This window comes from Oreochromis niloticus, linkage group LG5, assembly GCF_001858045.2.
Source record: "Oreochromis niloticus isolate F11D_XX linkage group LG5, O_niloticus_UMD_NMBU, whole genome shotgun sequence".
NCBI classification, from domain to species: Eukaryota; Metazoa; Chordata; class Actinopteri; order Cichliformes; family Cichlidae; genus Oreochromis; species Oreochromis niloticus.
In genome coordinates, this window is record NC_031970.2 from 28,426,549 (window position 1) to 28,454,150 (window position 27,602).

At 39.6% G+C, this 27,602-nt stretch overlaps 3 protein-coding genes and 1 long non-coding RNA gene across 5 annotated transcripts in view; 2 read left to right on the plus strand and 2 right to left on the minus strand.

Annotated features, from left to right (window-relative positions):
• Window positions 1–4,457, plus strand: part of rhobtb3 (Rho related BTB domain containing 3) — a 25,201-nt gene extending 20,744 nt beyond the window's left edge. The window contains exons 11-13 of one of the 2 annotated variants that reach the window (XM_013270005.3): window positions 1,770–1,936; window positions 2,091–2,187; window positions 4,313–4,457. In XM_013270005.3, the coding sequence (XP_013125459.1) occupies window positions 1,770–1,936; window positions 2,091–2,187; window positions 4,313–4,431 (383 nt within the window). In that variant the 3' untranslated portion in view covers window positions 4,432–4,457. Of the gene's footprint in view, window positions 1–1,728; window positions 1,937–2,090; window positions 2,197–4,312 lie in introns of those variants that run through there. The other variant, XR_002062138.2, reaches the window with a different exon arrangement.
• On the minus strand, window positions 4,067–10,281 carry glrx (glutaredoxin (thioltransferase)). The gene is made up of 3 exons (XM_003442700.5): window positions 9,978–10,281; window positions 8,484–8,616; window positions 4,067–4,454 (listed from the first exon to the last, which is right to left on the minus strand). The coding sequence occupies exons 1-2, from the start codon at window positions 10,182–10,184 to the stop codon at window positions 8,503–8,505; spliced, it is 321 nt and encodes a 106-aa protein (XP_003442748.1). The 5' UTR covers window positions 10,185–10,281; the 3' UTR covers window positions 4,067–4,454; window positions 8,484–8,502.
• On the plus strand, window positions 8,490–13,851 carry LOC112846954 (uncharacterized). Its single transcript, XR_003220181.1, has 2 exons — window positions 8,490–8,669; window positions 10,746–13,851. It is a non-coding gene; the product is annotated as an uncharacterized LOC112846954 (long non-coding RNA).
• On the minus strand, window positions 13,339–27,255 carry ell2 (elongation factor for RNA polymerase II 2). Its single transcript, XM_005450340.4, has 12 exons — window positions 27,045–27,255; window positions 23,974–24,021; window positions 23,354–23,478; window positions 23,076–23,239; window positions 20,564–20,823; window positions 20,173–20,297; window positions 19,413–19,491; window positions 18,653–19,319; window positions 18,058–18,130; window positions 17,348–17,519; window positions 16,754–16,798; window positions 13,339–15,657 (listed from the first exon to the last, which is right to left on the minus strand). Exons 1-12 carry the CDS (start codon window positions 27,174–27,176, stop codon window positions 15,541–15,543), a joined length of 2,007 nt encoding a protein of 668 aa, XP_005450397.1. The 5' UTR covers window positions 27,177–27,255; the 3' UTR covers window positions 13,339–15,540.
• Window positions 27,256–27,602: the final 347 nt, after the last annotated feature.

A 27,602-nucleotide genomic window follows, 5' to 3' on the forward strand; every position in this document is an offset into this window, starting at 1 on the left:
TCTGTTTCTACACTGTGTTCATACTTAAAGGTAAAAAAACAGTTGGAATGACAGTTAATTTAAAAAAATCTGATCTGTAAGTGCAACAAGTATTTGCATGGGTGTGAATGAAATCCATCTGTAGAACTAAAACAATAAAAGTGTGGTCTTTAAAATGAAATCAGTCTTATGAAAGATCCTAAAATGCTTTGAGCGAAATGAAAGAAACAGCAGAGCTGAGTGATCATTTTTGTGCTCTGTGCAGTTTTACTGTTTTGGGAGCAGCTGAGCATTCAACCGTATCACTCCTGTCTGTGCTGTGCAAATGCAAACCAAACCATGTCAAATAATGTTGAGTTTAAATTCTGCTGGAAGTGGTTTGGACTGATAGCACTTATGTGTTGGAAATCTGCTCTTCAGATTCTAATTGTGTGTAAAAAAGACCCAAATTGGTTTTATTGTGACGGTGTTTGATTGATTTAAGCTCACTGTGGTGCTTTACCTGAATGATTTTTGGAACAAGAAGGATAAGAAAACATTTCAGCTTCAGGGAGAATATGTCCAGCTATTGCATACATTTGGAATAATGTATACAATAACTAGTAGTGGTGGGAATCACCAGACACCCCACAATACTATATTTTGACAATATATCAGTGTGATACCTAACAGTTTATGATTTATTGATTAGTGCAATAAAACATATTGTGACTTCTCACCCGTTTCCACCCACAAAATATGTCCTCAAAGTTAAAAGTTATCTCACTTCAGTTTTTTCTGCAAAATGAGATTGCCAAGTAAACAAACACTGCCACTAAAACCTGTCATAAATGTTGCCATGAGACTGAGTCAGTCTGCAATCAATCTGGTATCAGCCTATGATTGATACATGCAATCTGTTTCTAATAATACAGCAGTTAACTGTGATAAATTGTAAAAATGTCACATATTTCTTGCTGTCTACACAGACAGATATTCACATTAAACTATTAAATTTGCACTCGTCAGACTTCCTGTTCTATAAGAAGATAACCAAATACAACCAGCTGGCAGCCATCTAAGAAAAGAGTTGGGTTGTGCTCAATGATGACACCTTATTCAGACTGATGGCAACATGTTGGTAATTGGTCTTTATTTATAAATTAGACAGAAAATATTTGCAAGCCTTCCACAGTCTCTCTGAGAGTGACTGCAGTCAGTCCAAGTCAGACTGTGACTGTTTGCACATAGGTTGTTTATTCTCAAGAAATCACCTTGTGATCAAAAGTGGTTGTGAGTGTGCAACACCCTCAGGCTCTCGACAACAATTTAGTCACCGCAAGTTACAGCTGGTCGCTGTATGTGAATTCAATACAATCAATTTTGTCGATGCTAGGACATCACTGTCCTAATTTTAACTGACTGAGCCATTACCTTGCTCTTAATTAGGAGGTAGCTTTGTCAAGCTAAGTGTGTCCCGTGTTGGATGGTTTTTCATTTAAACCAATCTGATCTAAGTTTTCTCAGGATGGTGGTGCATAAGATGAGCCCTTTTGTTCATACTATTCAGAGTATTTTAATTTATATAATAATATATCAATATTTGGTGCCCATGTATTGATATTTCTCACCCTGTGGCAACTGGGATAAGCTCCAGCCCCCTGCGACCCTGAATTGGATAAGCGGAAGAAAATGGATATCAATATTTTATTGCCATGCAAAATATTGCAATGCTATGCTGTATTGATTTTTTTTTTTCCTTTGCCCTAGTAAGCAGCATATCAGACAGTGCTGTGTGTTTGTGTGTCCAGCCAGTGTGCTTCAGGCCATGGCTGTGCTGGTTTGTGCCGAGATGTACCAAGTGAAACGACTGCAGCATCTGTGTGAGGTCTGCGTATGTGCTTACCTTCAGAGCATGCCCAGTAGAGAGCTGGCATCAACAGGCATCAGTGTAGTTCGACTACTCCGCAGGGCAAAGGTGAGTGAGTATCAAAGTGTCCAGTGCAATATTTTCTTGTTGAAACATAGTCTGTAAATCAGCAGCTGCCTTAGGCTCCATCTCTAGCAAATGTTCATACAATTTCATTTAGGAGAAGACTTGCATTTCATACAGTGTCTCTATTGATTTCCAGTGCCACAATGCAGAGCAGCTCTATATCTGGCTCCTCCACTTCATCGCCAACAACTACCTAATCTTCAGTCATAAACCTGACTTCCTGGAGCTCTCAGGTCAGTGTGCAATTTTAAAGGGATAACTTACTGTTCTAAACACTACTACAGGTATCCCCTGTGAATAAGGGAGCAGCCTTTACAGTGTTGAAACTACCCTGTGATTAAGTGTTTTGAAATAAACAGTGAAGGCCCCCCCCAAAAAATCACAGACTGTATAGAAAAGATGGAAATGACCTCGATCAAGATTTCCAATATTATTCCCCAAATTGAGCATTTCTTTTGTTGTGAAACCAGATGTCACATGTAAGGGATGTGAGAGAAACTAAGAATTAGTCACTCATAAAACAGTGACACAAAATAGCCATGCGCTAAAGCATACTTTGCTTTACTGTCCATTTGACCCTAATTTACAAAATTAATATTTTGTATTCAATAACAAACTAGTGATTGAGACCATCAGCTCATCGGGAAAGTGTTTACTGAGGTCATAAAACAAGTAAACAGAAGGTTTGTTTTAGCAGAGAAGTCGTCCCCCTGCTGGACAGCAGAAAGAAAGCAGATTTAATGCACTTTAGCACCAGCTTCACTTTTTGACCCAGAGACAGGGCTGGACTGGACTGATTACCAGTCCCGCCCTGTCTCTGGGATTTCTCTTTATCGATGCACTTATGAGCCAATGGGTCAATATAATTTTTTCCTTCTCGATATAATTATACAGGCTACAGGCCAGCTTGAACACTTATTTGCATTTACCAATTAAATCTCTTAACTGGCTCATCCCTTATCTTCTCTGTGTGACATAAGGGATGGGCCAGAGTTTAATGTGAGTTTAATGTGGAAGAAGTGGTAAAGATGGACAAACAAAAGTGAAAAGGTGGAGCTGAAAAGAGAGAAAAAAGAAACTACAAATAGATGCAGCAAACATGTCAAATTAACCAACGTGTTAGCAGCTGCACTGTCGACATTAGTAACAGGAACAACTAGTAAGAAGCCCCTGTTCTTTTGTTATTTTAAAAAATATATAATAACAAGCTCTTACAGTCATAAGAAACTGTTGCTCGCTTTAGTTGGGAAGAAATGCAGGAGGAGGGACTACAACTGTAAATCTGTGGATCAACAACAGAGTATAATTAACATGGTAAGAACATAGATGGGGTGACATAATTATAAATAGAGAGATTCAAGCAAAATGAATGGCTACTTTGACCACACTCTACTCCTAATACCTAAAGTGTAGCTTTTAATCGTCACATGCTGCCCTGCAGTGCAATTAAGAGAAACTGCTTTACTATAAATAATTACACTGACATATATACATATACACATAATTTGCATACATGTAATATATATAGACACTATCGCTTTTAAACAGTGTCTTTCCTTTATACATATAAACAAAAGAGAAGAAAAGGATTACAGATGATCTGTACATTCGGGATAGTTAGCCTGTACACTTAAGGCTGTGAAATATATAAGAAAAGAAAAAAAAGTGAAAGAAAGAAAAACAAGTATTTCCTCAGATAACATAGTCCCTGCAAAATAATCCCATTTGTTGTTGTTTTTTGAGTCAGACATGGTCTCTGGGCGGGGCTCCGTCTAAAACTACATGAGGTATAATCAAAGTGCTCATCAGTTATGTGTGAATTGAAATTGAACCACACTGAACATTCACTTGTTTTTATATAATAAAATTAAAATCATTAATTTACTTTTTTTTGAGAATCAAGCATGGTCCTGGAAACCTGTGGAAACCTCCCATACAGCAGGATAAAGCACCGTGTTTGTGAATTAGATTGTGACCTGTCAGACCTTTAAATAGTGACTCCTCATATTAGGTTTAGTACTATAACTTTACCCTTATATTATATTTAATACTTATTGTTTGTGCATATTACTGACCACATCAAAGTAGATAAAGACAACATTAACAGCAAAATGGTGTAGCAATCCCACTTTTTTATTGTCATCATAGGTCATGCACATATCAGGCTCCTTAAAGGCCATTGGACGGATATTACAGGGCAACAGCAAGATTAAAAAAACAGAAGCCCAATAAGTTCATATTACATATGAGTCTGAGTATTGGTCAAGTATGATAAATCTTCCTCTAACATTTTAAGAACAAAAACATCCAGTAGAGTACAAATTAGTATAACATGTGATTGTGTTTATATGTGTCCAGATGAGGAGCGCGAGCAGGTGGAGAGGCTACGATGGCCGTCCAGAGGCTACCTACAAGAGCTCAGCGAGTACCAGCAGCGACGCCGCAAACTCCGCAAGTCCCGCTGCCTTGTCATGTGACCAAACCTGGACGCCAAAACCATCTGTGGGAGAGAGCAAAGGAAGACGATGACAAAAGAGAAGAAAGGATTACAGTGCACATCGACGTGTGGGAAACCTGACAGAAGACATGTTTTTTTCTTTTTATCCTGCTGCATGAAGGGCTGATCGAGAGACAACGATGCAGAGGAAGAAAACGAAAGACTTGTTAAACTGCTGCGGTGCGCCTCTCCTCCCTCAGTGGATTGACTGGCGCATCCTAATATGACTATTCCTTCGAGGGCAATAATAAAAAAACTGATCCATAAAACCCAATAAGACTTTAATATGACTGGCCACTGGCCGAATCTCTGTGAAAGATCGCATTTCTAATAGCGTGCAAAGCTGTGGATTTCAATATTGACCAGTGACACAAAACAGCTTCAGTATAATTACTGATATATCAAATGACCACACATCTGTCAGGAAAACAACCAGGATCATGTGCAAACTATTACAAACTACATTAACGGGTAATGTGACTTCAGGTTGATTAAACAAGAAGATCTCCTCAACACTCAATAGCTTCTGCGTGTCTTCTGTAGGATTGACGCAGGACCTCTCTGTCATAGATGAAACCCTTGATCACTCATGATGCATCCCATCTGATCTAAAGATTGTGAACTTGTGAAAACAGTTTCTCAAAGTGCCCATATATAGCTCATTTACAGGCTCGCACTTTTATTTTGGGGCTCCTCAAGAATAGGTTTACATACTTTCTTGTTCCACAACATGAAAGCATGCAGCACATTTCTGAAACGCTCCCCTTTTTCTGTTCATGGCTCCTGTCTTTTTAATGCCCCCGGCTGAAAAGCCCAGTTTCTGATTGGCCTAATGAAAAGCCCTCTAAGATCTAACAGTTAACAAAAAGTCATGGGAAATATTACTTTGTGTTTTATTTTTTGCAGCAATGTTCATTTTATTCTGTTCAACTCGTTCCCTTTCAGTTTGTGTAAATAATGTTAAACAGTGAGCTAGATATCACCAGTAAGTCATGTGACTCAAGTACGGGTCTCCTGTTCAGTCACATGACCAAGAGATGGCCTATCCGAGTTACCTTTTCACTCATTCACTCAGTCCTTGTGTGTCATTAAACTCTGGTTCATTTGCTGTAAGTGTCCAAGTCAGCTTCCAGCAGATTTACTCAATAGCTCCACTTTTCACTGGCCGCAGCAATTTAATAAAAATACCTGGGAAGGGAGGGGAGCTAACCTTTGCGTACAACATCTCTATAACAAAAGCTCCGTGTTTATTTAATTTATTTCTCCATTTTTAACTTTTAAAAGTCTCTGGGGTTACTGTTACTGTGTTTTTATGTCACCTTTTGCGTTAAATTAGATCCTAAAATTTCCTGACAATACAGATGAAAGATTCCTCCCAGTGCCCTAATCTTAAACAATCCAGATCTGCACCAAACATCATTCTTTCTTTGGCTGTGCTTCACCTCTCCCCAGGTTTAAGAAACTGGGTTAGGTAGTTTTTTGAGTGAGTCAGTTAAACAGCACTGAAATCATAAATTATTGACTCTAGGGTAAACAAATGGTCACGATGCAAGTCATCCACGATTGCTGCTGGTAGCAGCGTCATATGTATTTTCATGTGTAAGCAAATGAGTAGGACAGGTTTAATTACAACACTTTAGTCGATCCTTTCACATCGATGACGCAGCCTCATAAACTGTCTTGCAGCCAGACTGATTTTTATAACCACACAGTAAAGTACATAGGTGTCAAATGAAGCAGTTACACTATCATGGAGAAAAGGCTTCAAATTTAAGCCTCAAATCAAACAGCATCTAACCTGTAATTAATATCTGTAAACCAAATCAGCAACAGTAATAACATTTTTCTTTCAAAACTCCTTTTTAAAATCTACTGAGGCGGACTTTTACACGCTTTCCTTTGCGGGTTAATAAGAAAACATGCTTTTCTGTTTGCAATAATAAATAACGACCTGTCGCTGTCACAAAAAGGCAAAAGCCTTTCGCTGCAGTTATAGTGGTGGTATGGTATGAAGATGCTGGGAAAAAAAAAAAAGCACCATATCATGAACATAAGTTAGTACAGTAAAAATCTCAAAGCCTCTGGGTGAATACGAGATATTTCTTTTATCTTTTTTTTTAATTTAAAATGTTTTTTAATCATAAAGAGATTATGATTTATTGGTGCTCAATTATTTTTGTAAACTATACAGTATGTGGACATGATTTTTGTTTTTTTAACATTTGAAGTCGAGACAAACAGGGTGGCACTACTTTCCAGTCTAATGTTTCACGGCTGTTTACTCGATTTTAAAAATGGGGAAACAGAACATAACGGCTCAATTTGTTAAATAAACCTTCACCTACGCGAGGGTGAAAGTGATCAGTAGTGACAGCTAGCAGATGTTTTTTTTAATCTCTGGATCACAATCAATCAGGAAGCGACATGTAATGCTTTCATATTCTATTTCTGCAGTATTAACAGAAATTCTGTGTATATATAGTACAAGCAAGCTCCCACTGTCAAGTTTTGACAGTGTGCAGTTGGTATCTTTAACCAGCTGCTGCACAAATTCCACTAAATTCTGTGTGTAAATATCCTCGAATACATTTTGATCTGCTAATAAACAGGAATGCAGCGATTTATTGATTGATAGTCACCTTGTAGATGTACATCGGCCTATTGCCAAAAAAGATGACATTCACCAATAGCATTGGCTGATGTTTATCTCTTCGCTCGCAAGAGTTTGCCGTTATCATCTCTGGGATCCAGTTTCATAAATATGTATGACTGAATTTGTGCTCACTGCGAGATAGTGTGATGAAAGGCTGAAAGACGCTGAAACAGTTCACTTATTTATTTATGATTTGTTTTTTTGTCCCATCACAATACTAAAGAAAACTAACTAGGATCAGAAATCAGCCAAATTGTTATTTTAAACATTGGCAAAGACCCAGAACGTTACAATCCTTGTGGTGCATCCCTAATAATACGAATCAGCAAACAGCAGGTGAAACTGTGGACTGTGAAACAAAGTGTACCCCAGTGCTGCATCCACACCTAGTGTGGAGACACATGGCTCCTCTGGGCCTGTGCTGTACAGACTGTAGATTACATGGCGTCTGACTTTAAATAAAGACATGTTTTAACATACCACTGACTCCATCACTGGCAAGTTACTGATTATACGTTTTTGTCTTTCCCTGGAATTATGCATTTTACACTAAAAACCTCTTAATAATCATACTGTAATGATCATAGCGCATGTCTCCTCCTGAATAACTGGAACGATCTTAATGAAATGTTGCATAAATATTAGAGCGATGTGATTGCAAACAGCTGTATGGTGTATACAAATATTTTATACAAATCCCACAATCGTATATATTTGTACATTTTGAGAGTTCAACTGAGTACCAAACGAAGACATGCACCGGTTTGCTAGTACCTATTAATACCAATTTCCAAACCTAGTGACAAGCGAAACCCTGATGGGCCACAGGTATATATATATATATATAAATAAATATATATATATATTTAAAAAAAAAAAAAAATCACCCAGCCGTGCTGTCTGCCTTTATATTTGTGAAAGAGTAGGTTACTCTAAAGCGCCCTCTGAATTCAAGTGTGGTAACAGGAGGCCACTGCTGTAACAAGTCAGTTTGTGAAATTTCTTGAATCCTAAATACTCCACCAATAATCCCACTCATTACCTGCAGAGATCCAAACACCAAATGTTATTAATATCAGCACAGAAACTGTGTGCTGGGAGCTTCCTGGCATCAGTTTCCATGGCTGAGCAGATCCAGTAACAGCTTTTATAAAATACATAAAACAAACCATATAACTTATAAAATGATTTTTTAATAATACGGAATGTGATCTGCAAACATCACCACTTTTTTTGTTATTAAATAATATTTTCCTTAAGTCTAATCGATTCTTAACTTACACTTTATAAGCGGTTGTTATTATATCGAGCATTAGTAACAGGTTGTGTGCTGTACTTTAAGGTGAAGGAAAGCTGCATTCTCAGAGTCCATGCCATACCTGGAGATCTTCAGGTGAATCACTGCAGGGCCCCAATGGATTTCAACATGCCCTCCAGTTTGCCACTCCTCTGGAGGGCCGCCACATCACTGCCACCACCGATGCACTCCTCACCGATGAATACTCGTGGGACCTGAACCAATACAAGAAAAAAGGAAGAAATTCTCTTTCAGCTTCATGCACAGGGTCAGTGATCTGTGAAACATAAGCATGAATATCAGAATATCTTTGTGGTACTGTTGGCCTGCCACGGCTTCTGCATCAAAGGCAGCATGCACGAGCGGCAAAATCTGATAACGCATTTTATCTCGTCACAATCAAAATCAGCACAGGGAGCTTCTCTCATGTTACAAACGCTTGCTTTTTTCAGTTTTCAAGTGGGAGATGGGGGTGAAGTCGGGTGATTATGAAGCTTGTGACAGTCAGAACTTCCCCACAGGGATCCAACCCCAGACTTCTTTCTCCTGTTTGTCTCATTACATACTCTCTCATGTTACTGCCACCAATCATATGCTAGTACACTTCTCGAGTAGTTACTTCTACCACAGTACATTTGCTTTTTGCATAGAAAACCAAACAGAGATCATAAAAAAGCAGAACAGATTCTAAATAATACTTTAAGGACAAAAAAACTGAAAGTAGCTGACGTGTGTTGGTTTTGAAAAATGTCGTAATCAGAGGAGGTGAAATTCCTTCTTGAAATTGTGATTCATGTAATAATGGTGATTTCCAGATTATCAAATAGGCATTCTTACTTGGGATCTGATCTACTGGGATTTTCCTGAACAACCATCTGTAGGGCTTATAAAGAATGGTTTGAAACAGTAACTTGTTAGAGAAGATGCAGAAGAGCATCTCTTAACGCACAACATGTTGAACCTTGAAAGCAGGCAGGCTGCAGCAGCAGAAGAGCACACTTGGTCACTCCTGACAGGAAAATGAGGCTACAAGCCTGACAGCCTCGCCAAAACAGATGTTTGGAAAAACGTTGCCTGGTCTGATGAGTCTCAAAATGAACACAGTGTACCATCATCTGTTGGCTGCTTCCAGCAGAAAAAAAAGTACCATGTCATGAAGACGAAATTATCTCAAACTCGTTTTTTGATCATAACAATGAGTTTACTGTACTTCTCAGTCAATCCAGTAGAGCGAATTTTGGGGTGTGGAGGAAGTGAGGATTCAAACACGACTCAGCAGCTACTCTGTAATGTCATCATTTCAAAATTGACTAAAATCTCCGAGGAACATTTCCTGCACTCACTGGACATTTCATCTACCTTAATCCCATATGGAAAATCTCTATCTGCTTTATCTTCCATTTAATATCGAATGCTTTAAGGCCATGATGCTTACTTTTCATTTCCCACAAATATGTAGAAGTGTTCTTTAAAGTTTGTGTTAGTGCCCTGAAGATACAACTATATTAACACTGAATTTATGGGTGTGTGTATTAAAGTTTGTGCCCTGTTTGTGACGGAGAGGCTGTAAGCTTACCGTACGGGCTCCAGTAAGTTCCAGGAAGTAGTCCTGCACACTGTCCATTTCGCTGTGGTTACTTATATCAACGCACTCATAATGTCCCGGCTTGAACTTGTATTTCTGCAAAACCTCTTGAGCCATGGTACAGTAAGGACAGGTGGGTTTCAGAAACACCACCACTTTGTCGCCCTTAATTTTCGCCTGGACAAACTGCTGCGCCATTTTAAGGTTCCTGGTAAAGTGACGAGGAGATGGGGATATGTGGGTTCCCACCAACTCGTTCTTTTTTTTCCTTTTCTGATTTTTTTTTTCAATGCAGAAGAAGAAATGTGATCTCTTTGTTTTCAGTCATTGGTTAAGTCAATCATTCCAAGTCACGCCCTCCTTCTTAAAGAGACAGCGCACAGATTGGGCACGAACCGGACAGCCACAACAGTAAAACCACTGAGTAGGGGAAGTGGTTGTTGGCCATCTGACACAAAATCTAAACACACAGTAGACAGTGTAAGATGCACGTAGCTTCTGGGTCTGAAAAAGTAGAGCCAGCTCAGAAGTATCTTAAACCTGCATTCTGTCTAACGGGCAGCAGGGGGCGACTCCGCTGGAGTTTGTAGGCTCAAGTGGTAGTTTCAGGCTGTACTGAATGCAGGCGTGCCCATTTATCCTGTGAGCATCCAGTGTCCTCCCTGAGGTTTCATAATCAGACGCCACAAACCAATAGGTGACATCGCTGCTGCATTTGACATAGCAACAGCGATTTTAATCTCTGGCTCTCTTCCACAGTGCGTCTTCCTCCTCTCACTGCCAACCAGCTGCAACAGGAGACTGCCCCTCCCTGATCCTGGTTCTGCCTGAGGTTTCTTCTTGTTAAAAGGGACTTTTTCCTTCCCTCTGTTGCCAAGTGCTTACTCACGGGGAGCATCTGATTGTTACTGTAGGGTCTTTACCGTACAATATAAAACACCTTGAGACGACTGTTGTTGTGATTCGACACTATATAAATAAAACTGAATTGAATGTTTTATACTGTCTATGTGTAGACTGCATTAGAGCATGAGCACCCACAGACAGCTGCAGCCTCCTCCAACAGAACAACACAACACACAGAGACAGATCCCGATTGACTGTGGGATGTACCAGAACAAACCCAATTCACAGAATAAGCACCAAGTTCATGCTGTAGGAATTTTTGGGCTCTTCCCCCAAGTCTCACTTGCCAAATGAGTGATTCAAATACAGCTGACAGCATAAAAACTTATAGTCAGTGATGTAAAGTAACTTGTTATGTGCATCAGCGTTATACAGTTAGATTAAAAATTCATGTTATTTCAAATACTTAAAATTAAAAAGAAATGATATTGCAATAACCAATGGAAGTGTTGGTGATTACAGAGGGGTTACATCCAAGTCTATTCTTTTCTGGCTTCTCTGTGGATTATGTCTTCTCAGCCTGTGGCAATGCCTCGTCAGCAAAGCCACTGGGATAAATTTGAGACATCATAAAGGGTAGGAACATGTGAATGCTGAATTGTTATAGTGAGAGCAGTATAATAAGAACCAAAGTGATATGTTGGAATTCAGAACGGCATCTGTCACTGATTTAATTGAGTCTCACCGGTTTTCTTCCCCAAGCCACAGGGACAAACTACATGGAGGCCGGAGGCATATTATGTATGCAGCTGTTTCCTTGTCTGGTGCAGGGAAAGCTTCCAGGCATATGAGAGACTCCAGGGACCACATGAATCTTTGTTAAACAAGGGATGTTATATCCGAACAGGTAGCCTGATTTTTATTTATTTTTTGCATTTAGATGTGGTTGGAACATATATGAGTGTTAGCATTTTTGTTTCCAAGAACTGAAACTGAAGGTGTGAAGAATGCAAGTTCTCACGCCACACATCTTCAAACATACTCAAACATCAGATCAAGCTGCCTCTCACAGTGAGTCACAGGATGCATGGTACAGATTAAAAAGAATAAATGATGCCCCTTACTCCGTGTTTGTGGGTCAGACTCAACCATCATTTTGATCTCAACTACTCTGTTATAAAGTTTCATGATTATATCTTGCGCATTTTTATTGGGTTTTTTTTTGTGTGTGCCCATAAGTACCCATAACTGTTTTACAGTTGTGGGTATTTTTGTGTACACCAGTCCCTCTAAGCTATGTTATTACCAGCTGCATCACCGAGGCTGGTATTGTTTACACCCTGTGATCTTGTCTGTCTCTTTGTGTGTATGATCGTGGCAAAATGTGCTGCTAGACACACTTACTTTAACCACAAAAGCAGTTTTGACGACTTCAGCAGTGTTTGTGTGTCTGTCTGTCCGTTTCTGTGCATGAAGAGATTTTATCAACATGAAGCTGTTGCAGCACTGTATAAAATGTTAATGAGGTGAAGCTGAAAAATGAAAGAATTGGAAGATGAGTGTGGACTGCTTGTTATACAGCACTTTTTTTGCTATACCGGAGCACTCAAAGTGCTTTACACAACATACCTCAGTCACCCAGGCAGTTTTTTTCTACACCTTTCTAACATTTAAACTGGTAAGCAAATATCTTGCTCAAAGAGACTTTGACATACAGACTGGAGCAGCGAGGGATCAAACCACCAACCTTCCAGTTAGTGGATGACCTGCTCTACCTCCTGAGGTCCAGCCACCCCAGGCGTTGGTATTTATCTGCCCCGTCATCAAGCGAACAGAAATGCACCATCTGAATGTTAGTCACACAAAATATGATCCCTTTCTGGACCCACTCTGTAACCACGACACTAGTATCAGATAACTCATGTTCTACCTTGTGTTCATTTCTTGCGGACATTAGTAGTAGGCATTTGTTCATATAACAGTTATTTAGTTTCTGAAAACCAATCTTATATTAAAATAAGTGACGGGTCATAGGATATTTTGACATTAGTTGTACCTCTCATTGAAATTGAATTTTGAAACACTGGATTACTGTCAGCTAGCTTGTATCTCACTCCTATGAAGCTACTCTGACACCATTAGAAAAAGTTATATTTAAGTACCTTTTAATTACTCACCCACTCTTAAGTCTTTGTACTATACATCTTTCTACTCTTAAATTGTGTCTTTTGCATACAAGCCTTTGTTAAAAAAAATCTAAATCCCAACACGATTGAATAATAACTATATTTTGTCATTAAAATCTGAAAAAAAGAAGAGAAACATCTTTCAGGTAAAACTGTGTTGATGTTTATTGAAATGTCTTGTACATTTTCAGATGGGCAGAATCAGATTTCTTTCAGAATGGACTTGTGGCTTCTTGTGTTTAAACTCTGCTGGGAAATCTAAAACTTCCTCTGTATTTCTTACTAAACCCCTCCACACTGATTCATATACTGTTTGTTCATTATATTCTGAATTAGCTCTTACAGGGAAAACCCCCCCCAAAACATCTTTGGAAGGTCGAGAAGAGGACACAGTTATGTGAAGTAGCCCTTTGTAGCTCTTAATTCTGGGAAATTATCACAACCAGGAAAAACAGTACAAATACCAGCCCTTTCCCCCACAGCGGGATGGACATTTTTCTGTTGTTGTGACACTTTGTCGATACAAGTGCTAATTATCTGTCCAAAATAACAAGTCAAGAAGAGTTTGCAATAAACCTAAATTGATTCTGACAACCAACCCAAAGAGCCAGTCTACTGCAGAGACTGACTATCTGACAGAATGCCACAATCAAGTACAATAAAAACAGGACAGAAAAATATTCATTTTTGCGGGAAATGAAAATAAACAGTGCCACCCCCCAAAAGAAAGTACAGACTCTTACTTGTCTGCAAAATATTTCACACTTCAACACCAAAATGACCAAGTTCCTCTTTTACATTCCTACATTTAAGGAAGTTTTATTTCAGCGAAAGAGACATCGCATAATCAATGACTTCTTAACATTAGCCCCAATCAGAAATTTGACTCCATGGAAGCATGACCCCCCCCCCCCAAAAAAAAGGCAATTACATTTTTTGGCAAACATTCTTAAACAACTTAGTAAATAAAATTTCCCTCATTGAAATAATTTCATAGAAGCCATTCATCCAAATCTGTATCCATGTTGAAAAAGAAAATGCTCCAACTCACGTCTGTCATTGCTGCGTGGAGCTCTAACCAAGAATCAAACGCACTGACATCATAATACAGACAAGTCCTCTGGTGGATGATAACATTTTGCTTCCTTACAAACTTTTTTTTAAAAAAAAACCTGTTTGCCGCTGGATAAAGCTTGAGAGGTTGGGAGGGGGGCAGTCCTTTGCAGGGTCTAGAGAAGAACCGAATAAGGATCTTCTTCCTTTCTTCAGGTAGGATCAGGTACTCTTACTCCAGCCAGGTTGATCCTGAGTGTTCCTGGCTGGTTTTAAACACTATAGCAGCTTTTTTTGTTTGTTTTCTATATATTTCTTCACTTCTTCTCCACATTTCTATTTTTCCTTTCATTCAACATAATACACATCCATACAACTATACACACAATTTGTAACACTCCTTCCAGACTTTACATCCCTTCCTCTCTCCATCACTGACATCTGCACACCACACACGCGCGCGCACACACAAACACACACAGACCTGTTTCTAGGCAGTTGTAGTTCCTTTGTACAGCCAGTGGACTCCAAGGCCCAGCTCGACATTTCCGAATGTAAACACCTTAAGGCATCCATAATGCACTGTGAACATTAAATATTGTTTGGTGCGGGAAATACTGCCCCCTACTGACAGGGTGGGGGGAGGGGGAGGGGTTGGCTTACGCCAACCTTCAACACCATTTTGTCATTGCAATTAAATTCACAACCCATGCACACAAACTGTTGCTTCTCAATCAGCTCAAGTGATTTCTTCTTCCTGTCTCATTTCCTTCCTCTTCAGCTTCAAACTCAGCAATTTATTGAAGTGTGGTTATCCACTGCCGTTTGAAGTGATGAGAGGAAATGAGGCAAGACAGGCATCTTTGTCAGATGAGATGACAGATGGATCTGCGTGCAAAATGGCTTCACAAAGTCAAAACACATAAGGCCTGTGGTATTTTTTTTTGCATTGTTTAAAAAAAATTAAACAATATATCATTTGCAGACTCTTACTTTGCACTACGAGTCTCAAAATAAATAGATCTCCCTCTTTTTTGTTTTACTTAAATACATGTTAATATTTTATCTGATGCTCAAAAATACTTTTGTCTGAAGAGAAAGTCCTTCAAAAGTTAGAGACAAACCAGCTCACACATGCAGACGGCCCCTTCCACTGGTCCAGTGGTGTCAAATCCACAGGAGAAGAAGAGGAAAAAAAAAAAATACTGCAAAAGCAAAGGATTGATGGGTAAAGTCGAAAAGCAGGATTGCAGGCACCAATGAAGCCTGTGGAATCAAAGGTCAAAAAGAAAAGGAGGAATGAAGCAAGATAACAGGAGAAGGAAAAATGGTAAGGAAAGTGGGGGAAGGAGCTGTTGCGGAGGCAGCAACTGAAGGGGTCTCAATAGTTAAGAGACAGCTGGACAGATGCTCTTGGTTTGACCCTCCATTCTCAATACTGATGAGTGAAGATGTTCTCTACTGTGCTCTCAGCACCAGGCCTGGGCTCTGCGCTGGTCAAAATCAGCTATGAGCCGCTTGATGTGGGCCAGCTTGTTGTGCAGGTACTCGCAGCGCAGTTTCTCTTTGTGGTAGTTGGGGCTGTGCTATTTATAAAAAAAAAAAAAAAGAAAGAAAGAAAAAAGAAAATATCAGTTCACCAGCAGCACTGTTTGATTTTTTTAAAGTGCAGAACAAATTACACATTTTGTTCGTCCTTAAAGCAAAAGAAGTCAACCTGCTAATGCACTGTTATTTCCTGACCAATCGTGGCATGCGCTCTTCCTTACAGAGCACTTCAGGTTATGAGACTTTTAGGGCGTCCTTCAAGAAACACTAAAAAGGTTGAAAATTGTGATTAAAATGTTTAACTTTGCTGTGGATGTTTGTCTGCTTTGTTTCACTGACCACGACTCTAGTTTATCCAGATTTTACTCTGCATACTTCAGGCACTTTTGTTATGAATTGGCAGAGAGTTCGCTTCTGAAAGCTCTCCTTTGACACCCTGTTCATGAACAAACACAGCAAAAAGAAACAGTGCACTACCGTTCCCTGCACTAGCTAAACATGCCTGACATTCCTATACAGATCCATGAGGAGGTGCTTTGTCTTCCTGCTCAGAAGTTAAGTTTTCTAAGCATGCCGTCATGACTTCAGCACTTTCTCACAGCTGCCATTCCTTACTGGTATTTGTGACCAATCATATTTAGCCTGCTTTAATATGTTTTTTATAGCCATATTGAGTTGACTGGTATGAAAAAAAGAGGAGTCAAAGAAATAATCAGGCTCTAAACTCTAATAAGTTCACAGTTCCGAATGGTCTTAGGACAGAAAGAGCTTCTGCATATGCCCAATTATGTAATCATTTTTATGCACATGGAATATAAAGTAACAATACTGCACTAACATTTGAAGGATTTAATGTGTAACGTTAATGCACCTTTTCACATCAGTTAAAACACTGTGTCGTTTACACAGGTGTGCACATACCACCCTGCCAGTACATGTATGCATAGTGTGTCTAATTCAGATAAGAATGAGCGTGATTGTGGAGTGTGAGAATATTTTGGCCAAATTTAATGCAGCGAACATTCAAAAAGGTAAAGACCTGGTTAAAGGGTTCGCAGTGTTATTAGGTTATATCAGGGGAAAAGGCAGAAATGCACACAAAGATTTAAAATGATGACAGCCTGTGTAACTTACTTGTTTGATCTTTTTGTACTCTTTCACGACTTCTTCTTGCACCTTCTGTAAAGATGATTAAAGTCATAAGTTGTTCCCAATGGACATCATGTATAAACATTACAAAAAACACATGTTCTTTCAGTTTTTGTAGATAAATGAAATACTGACCCACCTACACTTATTTTAAGGAAATAAAAAAAAAAGCTCTGATAGCTAGGGACAAAAGCAGGACCCTGAACCGAAGCACAGAATGAAACTATTAGCACTCTAAACAAATGTCTGTCGCCTGCTGGTTGCAGATGTCTCTGGATTGAGGAGCAGCTGTGAAACTTTGACAACACTATTACTTTTTGTTGATTACGAATAAGCCCGTCCATCATTACTGCCTCCTGTTTGTTTGACAGCAGTATACAAAGAGCCAGTTGTGAATGGTTAAAAGACTTCATTATATTCTGTCATCACCAACAGGACCACAAATTTATAATAATGTAGAAAATGATTAAAACACACATACAGAGAGAGAACAGCCTGTGTCACGTTTCTATGATTGTGGTCTTTCTGCAGTCATCATCATCATCAAAAATGTATCCAAGCAAAACGTTTCAATATGACCTGATGCTCTTTGGTGCCAGGGGCCAACTTCCGACACTGGGAGTCCAACTGGGTAAAGCGGCGGGTGATGTTCTCCACGCGTGCGTGCAACAGGCGGTACTCATCATACTCTGCATTGAAATCGTCCTTGTAGCTTTGCCGCTGGTCAAGGGACACCAATGCTGTGTACTTCCTGTGAAGAAAGGAAAATTAGATCCTTTTTAAAGTGGTGACAAAGTAAGTTTTAATTTGAAATTTCAATTCAGAAAGAGCTGTTACAGACAACACCAATACCAGCACTGGACTCTCCATGCTCTTTCCAAACTTTATTTATTCTGAATGCACCTTTGAAAAGGTCATGCCATTTATAGAGATATGGGAAGCTCAACATCTGTTGCACTTCTCCATTTCAAATGTGCTATGGATAAGATATTCCCTGAACTCATTACCACTGATGTGGAAAGTACAAAACAGTCCTAGTACAGCAATGAACAAAGAATACTAGCATGCACACTGAAACACATCTGTGTTTACAGCAGCATTTCACGTGTCCTAATTCTCATCTACTCTAATTCACTTGTGTTTGTTCTAAACATCCTCTTTTGCAATCGTTTCACAATTTGTGCTGAGAAAAAGAGGAAATTTACAAAAAAAAAAAGCTGAAACCTGAGAGGTAAAAAAGACACACTGTGTTGATAATGGATCCTTTTAGAATTATAACAGTTACTTACAGGATATAGTCAGGCGTCTCTATTTTGGATGAAAATTCAGTGGATTGGACTGGCCTCCCTTTGTCTGAAGAGTCTGAGGAGAGACAGCAATATGCAAGAATCTAAGTACAGAATTTATAATGAACATTAAACATAAGCAACACTGCTGTGATGGAAAACTGTCTAACAAACTGTACTATGAACAGTCAGAATATAGTAAGTACTATCATCATATAGGATTGTATTTTTAACCATCTTGATCTGATGTAAAAAATATGAACAGGTCTCTTTTAGTTGATCCCTGATGTTTCAACAGTAATTTAAACGTTTGTTGCATGATGACATTAACCCACAGCACAAGGATTTCTCATTCAGTATAATCAGAACAGAAAGGTACTGATGGCCAGACATACACTGCTTTTATAGGAAAGGGCAAACCCATTTTTCTCATAAAATCAGTGGTGCAGCTGCTGAAAAAGCAAAGGCTGCTGCAAAGAAATGGAAGCCTGTAATGTAAAGGTTGCTGTCCTGTTTTCTGAGTTAAAGTGACAACATAAAATTTCCAGAACTGCTGGTATCTGATTCAGCAGTCCATATAAGAGATTCAGAAACACACCTTGATCTTTGTGAGAACTTTTGCTGATAACTCTCCTGGTCTCTTCAACAGGGCTCTGCCTCTTCTTGGCTCTATGACTTTCTACAGACTGCTCCGCAACACCATGAGAACTACTGCCGTCTCTTTCCTTTCGCTTCCCTTTCTCCCTTTCTCGATCCTTGTCTTTGTGCTTCTTAGACTTCTTTTTAACCTTCTTACTGGTGATGTTGGACAAGGGAGGGCTAGAAATGACAGTGGAGGTAACTGTGAGTGAGGTGCAAGGTGGAGGGCTGGGGGATGGTCTGGGACCGGGGTTAGGATGCTGATAGCGATCCTGCAGGGATCTATCGGACGAAAAGGACTTGGGTGAAGGATCTCTGCAGGAGGAACTCTGGTCCACGGGCAGGTCCTGGGTGCCACAGCCCTCGGGGGTGCTTGGTGAGTTGGTGTTAGAAGCTGGGCTAGGCTGCTGGTGAGAGGGGGCAGGTGGGTGGGATGAGATGGGGAGATGAGTGGGAGGGCCTGAGGTGACATTGGAGGGTAGGGATGAGCGTTTAGAGCTGAGGCTGCCCTCGTCCTCACGGCGATCCGAGGTGGAGGATGTGGCTGGCCCTCGATTACTGAGGTGGGAGATGCGGGCTTTCTTCGGTGCCAAAGGATCAATGAAATCAAAGTCTGGCTGACGCTTCTGCCAAAACCCCCCCAACAAAACCAAACACAGAATTTAGTCTGAAAATCATAACACCATGGGTTGAGCTTTAGAGAATTTTTGTTCAGGTACCTGAGGTGATGTGGGAACGCTGTCTTTGGGAGAACCACTGGATGAGGTTGCGGTTATCTCATTAGGAAGACCTAATTTGCTATTGAAGAAAAGACAGAGTGTTATCAGTGGGGAACAGTATAAGTGGCAAGAAAGGTCAACTTAGAGGGCAGCCTTCAACCATCATTACACTAAGACCTGCTAAAAATGTGGATTGGTTATATTCATGAAGCTTAATTTACATCTTTCCAATGCCACAACACAAGAAGGAGAAGAAATGGCTCTAAAACACAAATCTGTAGTGCAGCTAATGGCAAAATAAACCGTACCATAAGCCATTCTAAACAGTGTGGATGTTTTCATAGAAGCTACAGCATGTACTGCAGGCTGATGCCACACATCAAGATAACAGAACTGTGTTTTCTTCACTCTCTCACGAGTTTCAGCGTTTCATTCATTCTTTTGGAAACTGTGCTCATGTATGTAAAACCACTTCTGCTTAAAATTTAAACAGTGTTAGTCCAATTACACACCATGAAGAACAAACGCTTTATCAGTACAGGCAGGCAGGAGACCATTTAAGAGCATAATTGACGCTATATGTTGGCATTTGCCATGTGACCAAATGACTGATGGTTCTCTTCAAGCATGAGGATCTCTGCTCTCTATTTCACATCCTATCTTTCTGTACATTTCCTTTCAATATCTCTACTGCTTTTAATTTAATCAAAGGCAACTCAAAATTAATCAGAATAAAAAGCTGAACTGGCTGTTTGTGTACCGAGTCAGGATCCGGTCAATCTGAGACTTCTCATCTTCTGAGTAACCAGGCCAGTCTCGCTGGACGTCACGGTATATGTAGTCCTTCAGAAAATATGCATTGTCTTTGGGATTCAGGTTTGCCACCTAATTTGCATAGAAACACACAGAGTTTCAAAGTTAAGCTGTGACAGCAGGAATACTGGTATAGATACTTCATACATCCTGTGCTGGCTAAACATCTGTGTATGTAAATACTGTTCAACGACTAAGAGTCTCATTTCTCATGAATGAAGCATTAATAAAGTGAGCAGGATTTCATCAGGCAGATCTGCAAGCAACAATCTTGTTAGCCTGCATAAACAGACAAATCGGTTCAAATTCATCCATTTAAGTCTCCTGCCATGAAATACCTGCTGCAGGGTGGTCCCCAATGAGTTGCGGTCCTTCTGGTTGATACCGTCACGCTGCAAACGCGCTAGCACTTCCAGCTTCTTGTAGGGCCTGAGTGCCAGCAGATGAATGATGCGGTCTCGGAACGGCCGCTGCGATACGGGGTTATTGGAAAGGCACTTACGAATAGTGTTGGCTGGGTTGATGGGGGTGGAGCGTTTACGCTCTGGGACCACTTCTGGAGCTGATAGTGCAGGCTTACGGATATGTACTTGCTTTCCTGCAAAACAGAAGGAAAATGGAAAGTTACGACTTCTTTTCTCTGCAGACTGGCTCATCACAGATGATTCTTTTACACGGACAGATAAGAGGAACTTTTGATTAACATCTGTTATTAAAAGTGGGTGTCAATTGTATCTACATTACACATACATTAGGACTGATCCAATGATTATAACAGTGAGAGCTCAAAGAAATGGATCAGGGTTTCCACCAGTGTATTACAATCCTGCCAATGTGCTTGGGCTAAATGGACCTATGCCAGACCTATGGACTGGGGACACACACACACACACACACACACTTTGTTTTTAAAGGACCAGGAATAACTTATACCATAATACTATTTTACCTGTGTTCACTTAATGGATTACAATAGGCTAAATCCTCCAATGCTGTATGTGAATGAGGTTAACCAGGACTTGGTCACCTACACATGGGTTTAACTTTTCTGAGAGGAAATCATGTGAGAATGTCAGTGACATGTAGGAAGACCAAAGAAGCTGAGCTGCTCAACTCAAACTTTATTTCAAACTGACATTAAGAACTGTAACTACAGGATATAAGAGACACAATGAATACTTTTGTTATGTCAGTGACATTCACGATTTCAGTTTTTGAAACCAGTGACAATATGGCCTGATGTTAATGCCATTTGCAGTGAAAGTGTAGGCAGCAAGAAAACTGACCATACCAAACTACATAACTACACTAAGCAGTTTAGAGAACCCATTTTAAAGTGTTGACATTAAAGCCAGAGAAACCTTATTACTGAGCAATGTGCTTAATCATGGTGTCAACGCTTCCCTGTATACCTCTTCATGGTCATTATGAAATTCTAAAGCTCTTTAAAAGATTAAGGTTAGGGAAAGGAAGAGAAAGGAAAAACTCCTCCCCTCCCTCCTCGTCAAAGAAAAGGAAAAAGACTGGACACTCGCACACAGTGACAGAGACCAGTGACAGATTGTAACAGGCGTAATGCTTTTGCTAACACATTTTTCTTCTTCAGAAAGAGTTATTCTGTACAGACCATCGGTACATTTATTAAGAGTTACTGCTTTTAAATGCGACTGCAGAAGGCAGACAAAGATTAGGGCAAGTTAGAGGCTGCCACCTGAAACAAAAAGCCTGTGAAAACAAGAATCTAAAGGCCCCTGGCGCATCTGTAAGTATGATACTTACTTCAAACCAGGTGCTACAAACTATTGACCCACCCCCTTTTCTGTACATCATCTCGTTTCCCAGTTTCTATATGTGACAGTATATGCAAATATACAAATATATCCCTAGGGTTTAGAAAAAAAGGCTTTTAGACTACATCTACAGTAAATAGTATACATTTTTAAATGCTTACTTGTATGTGTGAAAATAATGACATTTTAACCACAAACTGGGATTTGTAGCGATTTCTATAGTGAAATGGGACTGATATACTTTGCCCTCCTTTTCTTTTTGGCAAGCAACAAAAATTCATCACAATTCAGATCAGGATAGAGATCAGAAAACTTAACATAAATACAGAACATGGCAACAGCTCTTTATCGTGGGTTAAAGTTTAAAATACTTGATTACTGTAGAAGGTGAAGACAACAAAGTTGTCTTCTTAAATTTGCTGCCACCCAGGCGCGGTCTGTGAATGCCGTCTGGTTACATTGCTGAGTATCAACTCTCTGTGATCAGTTAAACTATCTTTTTATGTTGCACAAGCCAAAGTATTTGAATTTTACACATTCTTTTTTTTGTTGTCAGACAACTGAAAAGCAGGGAATACCTAATGTAAGCCTAGATTAGCTGCATGTACCAGGAGTCATTCTAAACATGCAGCAACTTTAAGAGCAACAGCTATCTGTATATAAAACACTGTAACAATTATACATTCCTCATGTGTAAGGAAAACATGAAGACATAGCTTTGTTGAAAAGATAAATGTTAAACACAATAAAACAAATGTAAAGCGTGTACTGTGTGGCAAGCTATGCATTACTAAAACAGCATTAGCTTTATCTGCCACCACTTGTCATTATCAGACAGACTCCTAATCTGGAAAAAACTGAGACGGCAAAATAGCTTAGTCAGTCGCAATAACGGCTTTGAATAGAGTTAGGCTGTCAGCTTTCACCTATTCAGTCTCTCAAAAGAGGCAGAGTTTGAAAAGAGAGAAGAGGTGTTGTAAAGCCATGGTGACATGTGGGATCCACACCGCCCTTTGACTGCAGCAGTGGGAAATAAGCGAGATTGTAGGAAGGGTCTTACCTCTGTATTGACCACCAGGCTTGATGACTTTGGTCCCACGTTCTCGTGTGTCCTCCACAGCCTGGGTCATGCGCTCCCGGGTCACCTGGTAGGAGTCATTAGTGGCACACACTGTGACCTTGTCGTGTACTGTCGCCAACAATGCCAGGTGTGAGGCCCCTGAGCTGGAGACAAAGAGGGAGTATAAGGGAGAAATGTGATGCAAGAGAGGGATTACCTTCCAGCAATGTGTGGTAAGACAGTAACAGTTGATTCAGCTGACCAGCGATTAACACTACCTCGACGCATACTGATGGATGCACTCGAAGCTTCCCTGAGGGTTGTCCTTGCCCACATTAGACAGGTAGAATTCAAAATTGTGGAAGGCGTCTGAAGAAGAGTCACTCTTGGGAATCTTAATGCGCTGTCAAATAATTCACATACATATAAAGTATAACACAAACAGTATAACAGTGTATTCAGCAGTAGAGCTATAGAGGATGATGTGAACCATTTAAGAGTTACAAGGAAACAGGACAACCCAAGTTCTTATCATCTACTGGGAGGTGAGTCATGCCATTATGGAGTAAATACATCATACAAAAATATATATGAACCAATTATTAACTTGATATTTTATCGTGTTAAACATCAGAGGAAAACACACATTTAAAAAATAAAGAAAAAAGAAATCTTGCTTTATAAACAACTCAGTTTGAATCATTAAATCGGCCATTTTGTATTGAATTTATATTTTATTACAAGTGCTAAAATGAGTTAATGCCTTGGCAGAAATTGTTAAGATCTTTTACTGATTTGAGGATCAATGAATACAACTGGCAAGCTTATTTTCATCAGTTAATGCAACACTCACAACCTAAAATACAACCAGATTTTTTGTTTTCCTTGTTGGACTTACCCCTTGTAGTCCCTTGAATTGTATCGTTGGCCGCAGAGAAGGAACATTCTGAAAATAAGGGGAAAAACACACACTTTAACCGCTGAGAAAAAAAAAAAAAAAAAAAAAAATACAGACTTGTAAAGCATTTAAAAAACAGAAAATAAAGACCTAGAATCTACACTACACTTTACTCCCAGTCCTCCTATAACACACGCTTCCATCATAACGCAGACAAATGCTGAACGCTTAGCCACTTGCTTTGCATGTTTTGTTAAAGGCTACATTTAAAAACATGCTGCTAGGACTATAGCTGACAGCCAGCTGATATGTGACGTGCACGTGCCTTCTTTGTCTGTGTAAGAGCAAGTAACTAGGTCATAATCAGTATTCATGATGCAAAAGAGAAAAAATGAAGAGGCAGCACAGCAAAGATAATCCCTGTCAATCACGCAACTGGGAACTTGTTAACAGTGCTGTGTCTGATGCAGTGCTGCTGATGATCTTCAGATTATTTCACCAATTAACCAACTGGTTGTTTGGTCAGTAAATTATCAGACAAATAGTGTGAAGCCTCACATTTCCAAAGCTCAAAGTGCTATATGGCCATCGGTCTCACCAGAGCTATTTAAACAGTCACCCAATTATTGCAGTTTTCCTTGTATGGACAGCTGGCATATTTTTTTCTGAAGCCATGGGTGATTTGCAGCATTTAATGCTCAGTGAGCCACTTAAAGACAATCTTTACCTGAGGGCTATAAAGCCACTAGTCTGAGAGAGAGAGAGAGAGAGAGAGAGAGAGAGAGAGAGAGAGAGAGAGAGAGAAACTATATAAATCAAAATTACCTGTGTCTTTAAGTGGTAGGTGAAATGATTTGTTTTGACACTAAAAACAAACTAGATATTTTTAATAGTAGAGTTCTAAATCTCTTATTTACATTTGCGCCAGTGGCTACTTGAAATAAGAGTGACAGCCACAAATATGTGGTGGCTGCTCTTCAGTGGTATACAATAAGCTGGGAGAAGCACATGACTCCCAGTTTCTTCACCCGGCTTAAGTACACAGAAGAACCAGTCAGCTAGACTTGTGAACTAGTCTGAGTGGGAGGTATGCGTATTTTATTAACAACAGATTCTCCACGTTGCTGAGTATAAACCAGTCTTTCTAAAGTGACTCAAGAAATAGGTGACCGGATAAAATGTGCATTTTTTTTTCCTTTCTTTTTTTTTTTTTAAACATTGAAATAAATATGTCATGGTTGTAAAAGCTGTGCTACTCCAAGCCACACTCCCTCCTCCCCCCACTCGCACCGTTCTGATCACATTTCACATCACCACAGAAAGACAAAGATAGCCGGCTTCCAGAGTTCGATGACTGGGTTAGCTACAGCACACATTACCGAGAGGGAGAGAGAAACAAAAAGCAGGCAGTTTTTGGCTGCTCAGTCAGCAAGAGATTGCAGGCTGCTGTTCAGTGCAGAGAACAGACCAACATTACCACATCCAATAAGGTTGTAGCACGGGCTGTCACAAAAGAATTCCCTCAACTAAGTGATAACGCAGCCTGCCAGCTGTCACAAAACCGTGTGAATAATCATTTTGGATTTTGCTTTATATCCACATTTTATAAACACATATATTTGCAAGAGGAATTCTCACAGGGCTGACAATAAGCCAAAGCTTATCATACAAGAATGTATACAATGTGTGGCTGGCAGACAGACAGGTAAGTGTATATGCAATGAAGAGAATTCTCAGAAACCTCAGCACACTATAACCTACTAGCAAGCTATAATGTATCATCCCTGAGTGGAGACCTAGACCTGGCCAGTGTGTTATGTAACAGCGCTTTTGTTGGCAGAGAAAAGTCAGGTAACCTGGCTTTAGGCCTCCTTATTCAAGACTGCAGATGTTCTCCAGATTAGTTCACCTGCATTCACCTCAACAAGATTACACCATTCGTACAGTTCAAGATTAACAAGTTATATTTAATCGGCACAGGCATGCAGTGATCCAGAGCAAACAGTAGTTTCAAAAGCAGTACTTTGTGTTACCGCACACTGGCTTGAATAAGTTCAGAAAAAGTATGGAAATACATTACATTAATGCAAAAAAAAAGAAAGAAAAAAAAAGACAAAGAAAAAAAAAAGACAAAAATAAGCTGTTCTTCTTGCTTTCCTTTCATTTTTTAAAGGTCTTGTATTATACATATTTATAAATCCTGGCTCATTCTTCTCACTGAAGCTTGACGCCAAGTAGAAAAAGCTAAATTATACATATATACATATATATATTTATTAAACGAATAAATAAAAAAAGAAAGAAACTCAATAAATAAATATTTGTCCTGTGTAAACCTTGGAGATGCTTGCTCAGTGTATCTCTAGCTAGTGTTGGACTGAAACAGATTATAACAAAGTTAAATAGTTAAAAAAAGGGCGAGCCTGACTAGGAGCTCCATATCCCTGCCAGGTTTTTGTTAGGTTTTGCCAGCTGGCTAAATCTAAACATATGGTAAGCTCATGGACATGCTTCAAACGGCACGAACCTGTGATCAAAGTTAGCAATAAATGAGGGATAACCTATGTTTCATTCCTGCTCTTAATATATAACGTCGTCGAAAAAAAGTTCAGGTTACCTGACTGCGATTTAATGTTTTAATGTTAAAACGCTATGCTCATGACGCTTGTCTAGTGTATTCGTCGATATGAGATTACCACTTTCCTAATTTGGTAAGCAACATTAGTTTGGCAAGAAAAAAATGGACTAGGTTGGTCAGCACAACACACTAACGTAGAGCTAGCGTTAGCTAATCAGCGTCCAGCTCAACCAACAGGTTTTTACGTTAAATCATATTTGTCAGCTCGTAAAACCTGGTTAGAACATAAGACCAAGGCCTCATTTATCTTCTGCCGTTGATTACTTTCACGACACCCGACTAATGTGATCAAAAAACCCAGTTGAAACTCGCTCTGTCAACAGCTTAGCTAACTTTGTAGCTTTTAGCTATGCGTGGCAGTTAGGACTTCCTAGCTGATCCGAGCAGTGTCATTTTGAGTCCTTATCCGTGAAATACACGGCGTTTTACTCACCGTACAGTTTTGGTAGGTCTCTATTGCCCTCAGTGCTGTCTCGGTTAACTTTACATGTAATACAGTGACTCTTTCTGCGCTTTGTTGGCCACAATTTAATCCGTATCTCCCATCCACGGAGAGCGCCGCCATCTTTACCAGCCCTCCACCATCGTCCCTCTGAAGGCTGGAGCATTTAGCAGTCCAAACTCACTGTTCGCACTCTGACGGGGAGGGATTACACTTACTGCCCTCAGGACTCACACTTCTATATGTCTTCCCTTGTCATCTTGATATTTTCTTCTTCAACTTTTACCACAGTGACTTTTAAGTACGTCATAAATATATATATATATGTTTTTATTTTATTTTATTGTTTAAGGCTTTTGGGATACATTAAGTATTTCTTCTATCACTTAGATATGATTAGCAGCCTAATTCAGCTGTATCATGTGTTTAATGAAACGAGACTGCAGGAGTTATGTTTGGTCTCTTATTACTATAAGAGGAGAAATTACTAGTTAGTAGTTCCCTTTCTGTGTAAGCCAATAACCTCTTTCAGCTGCGCATTCTTCCTCT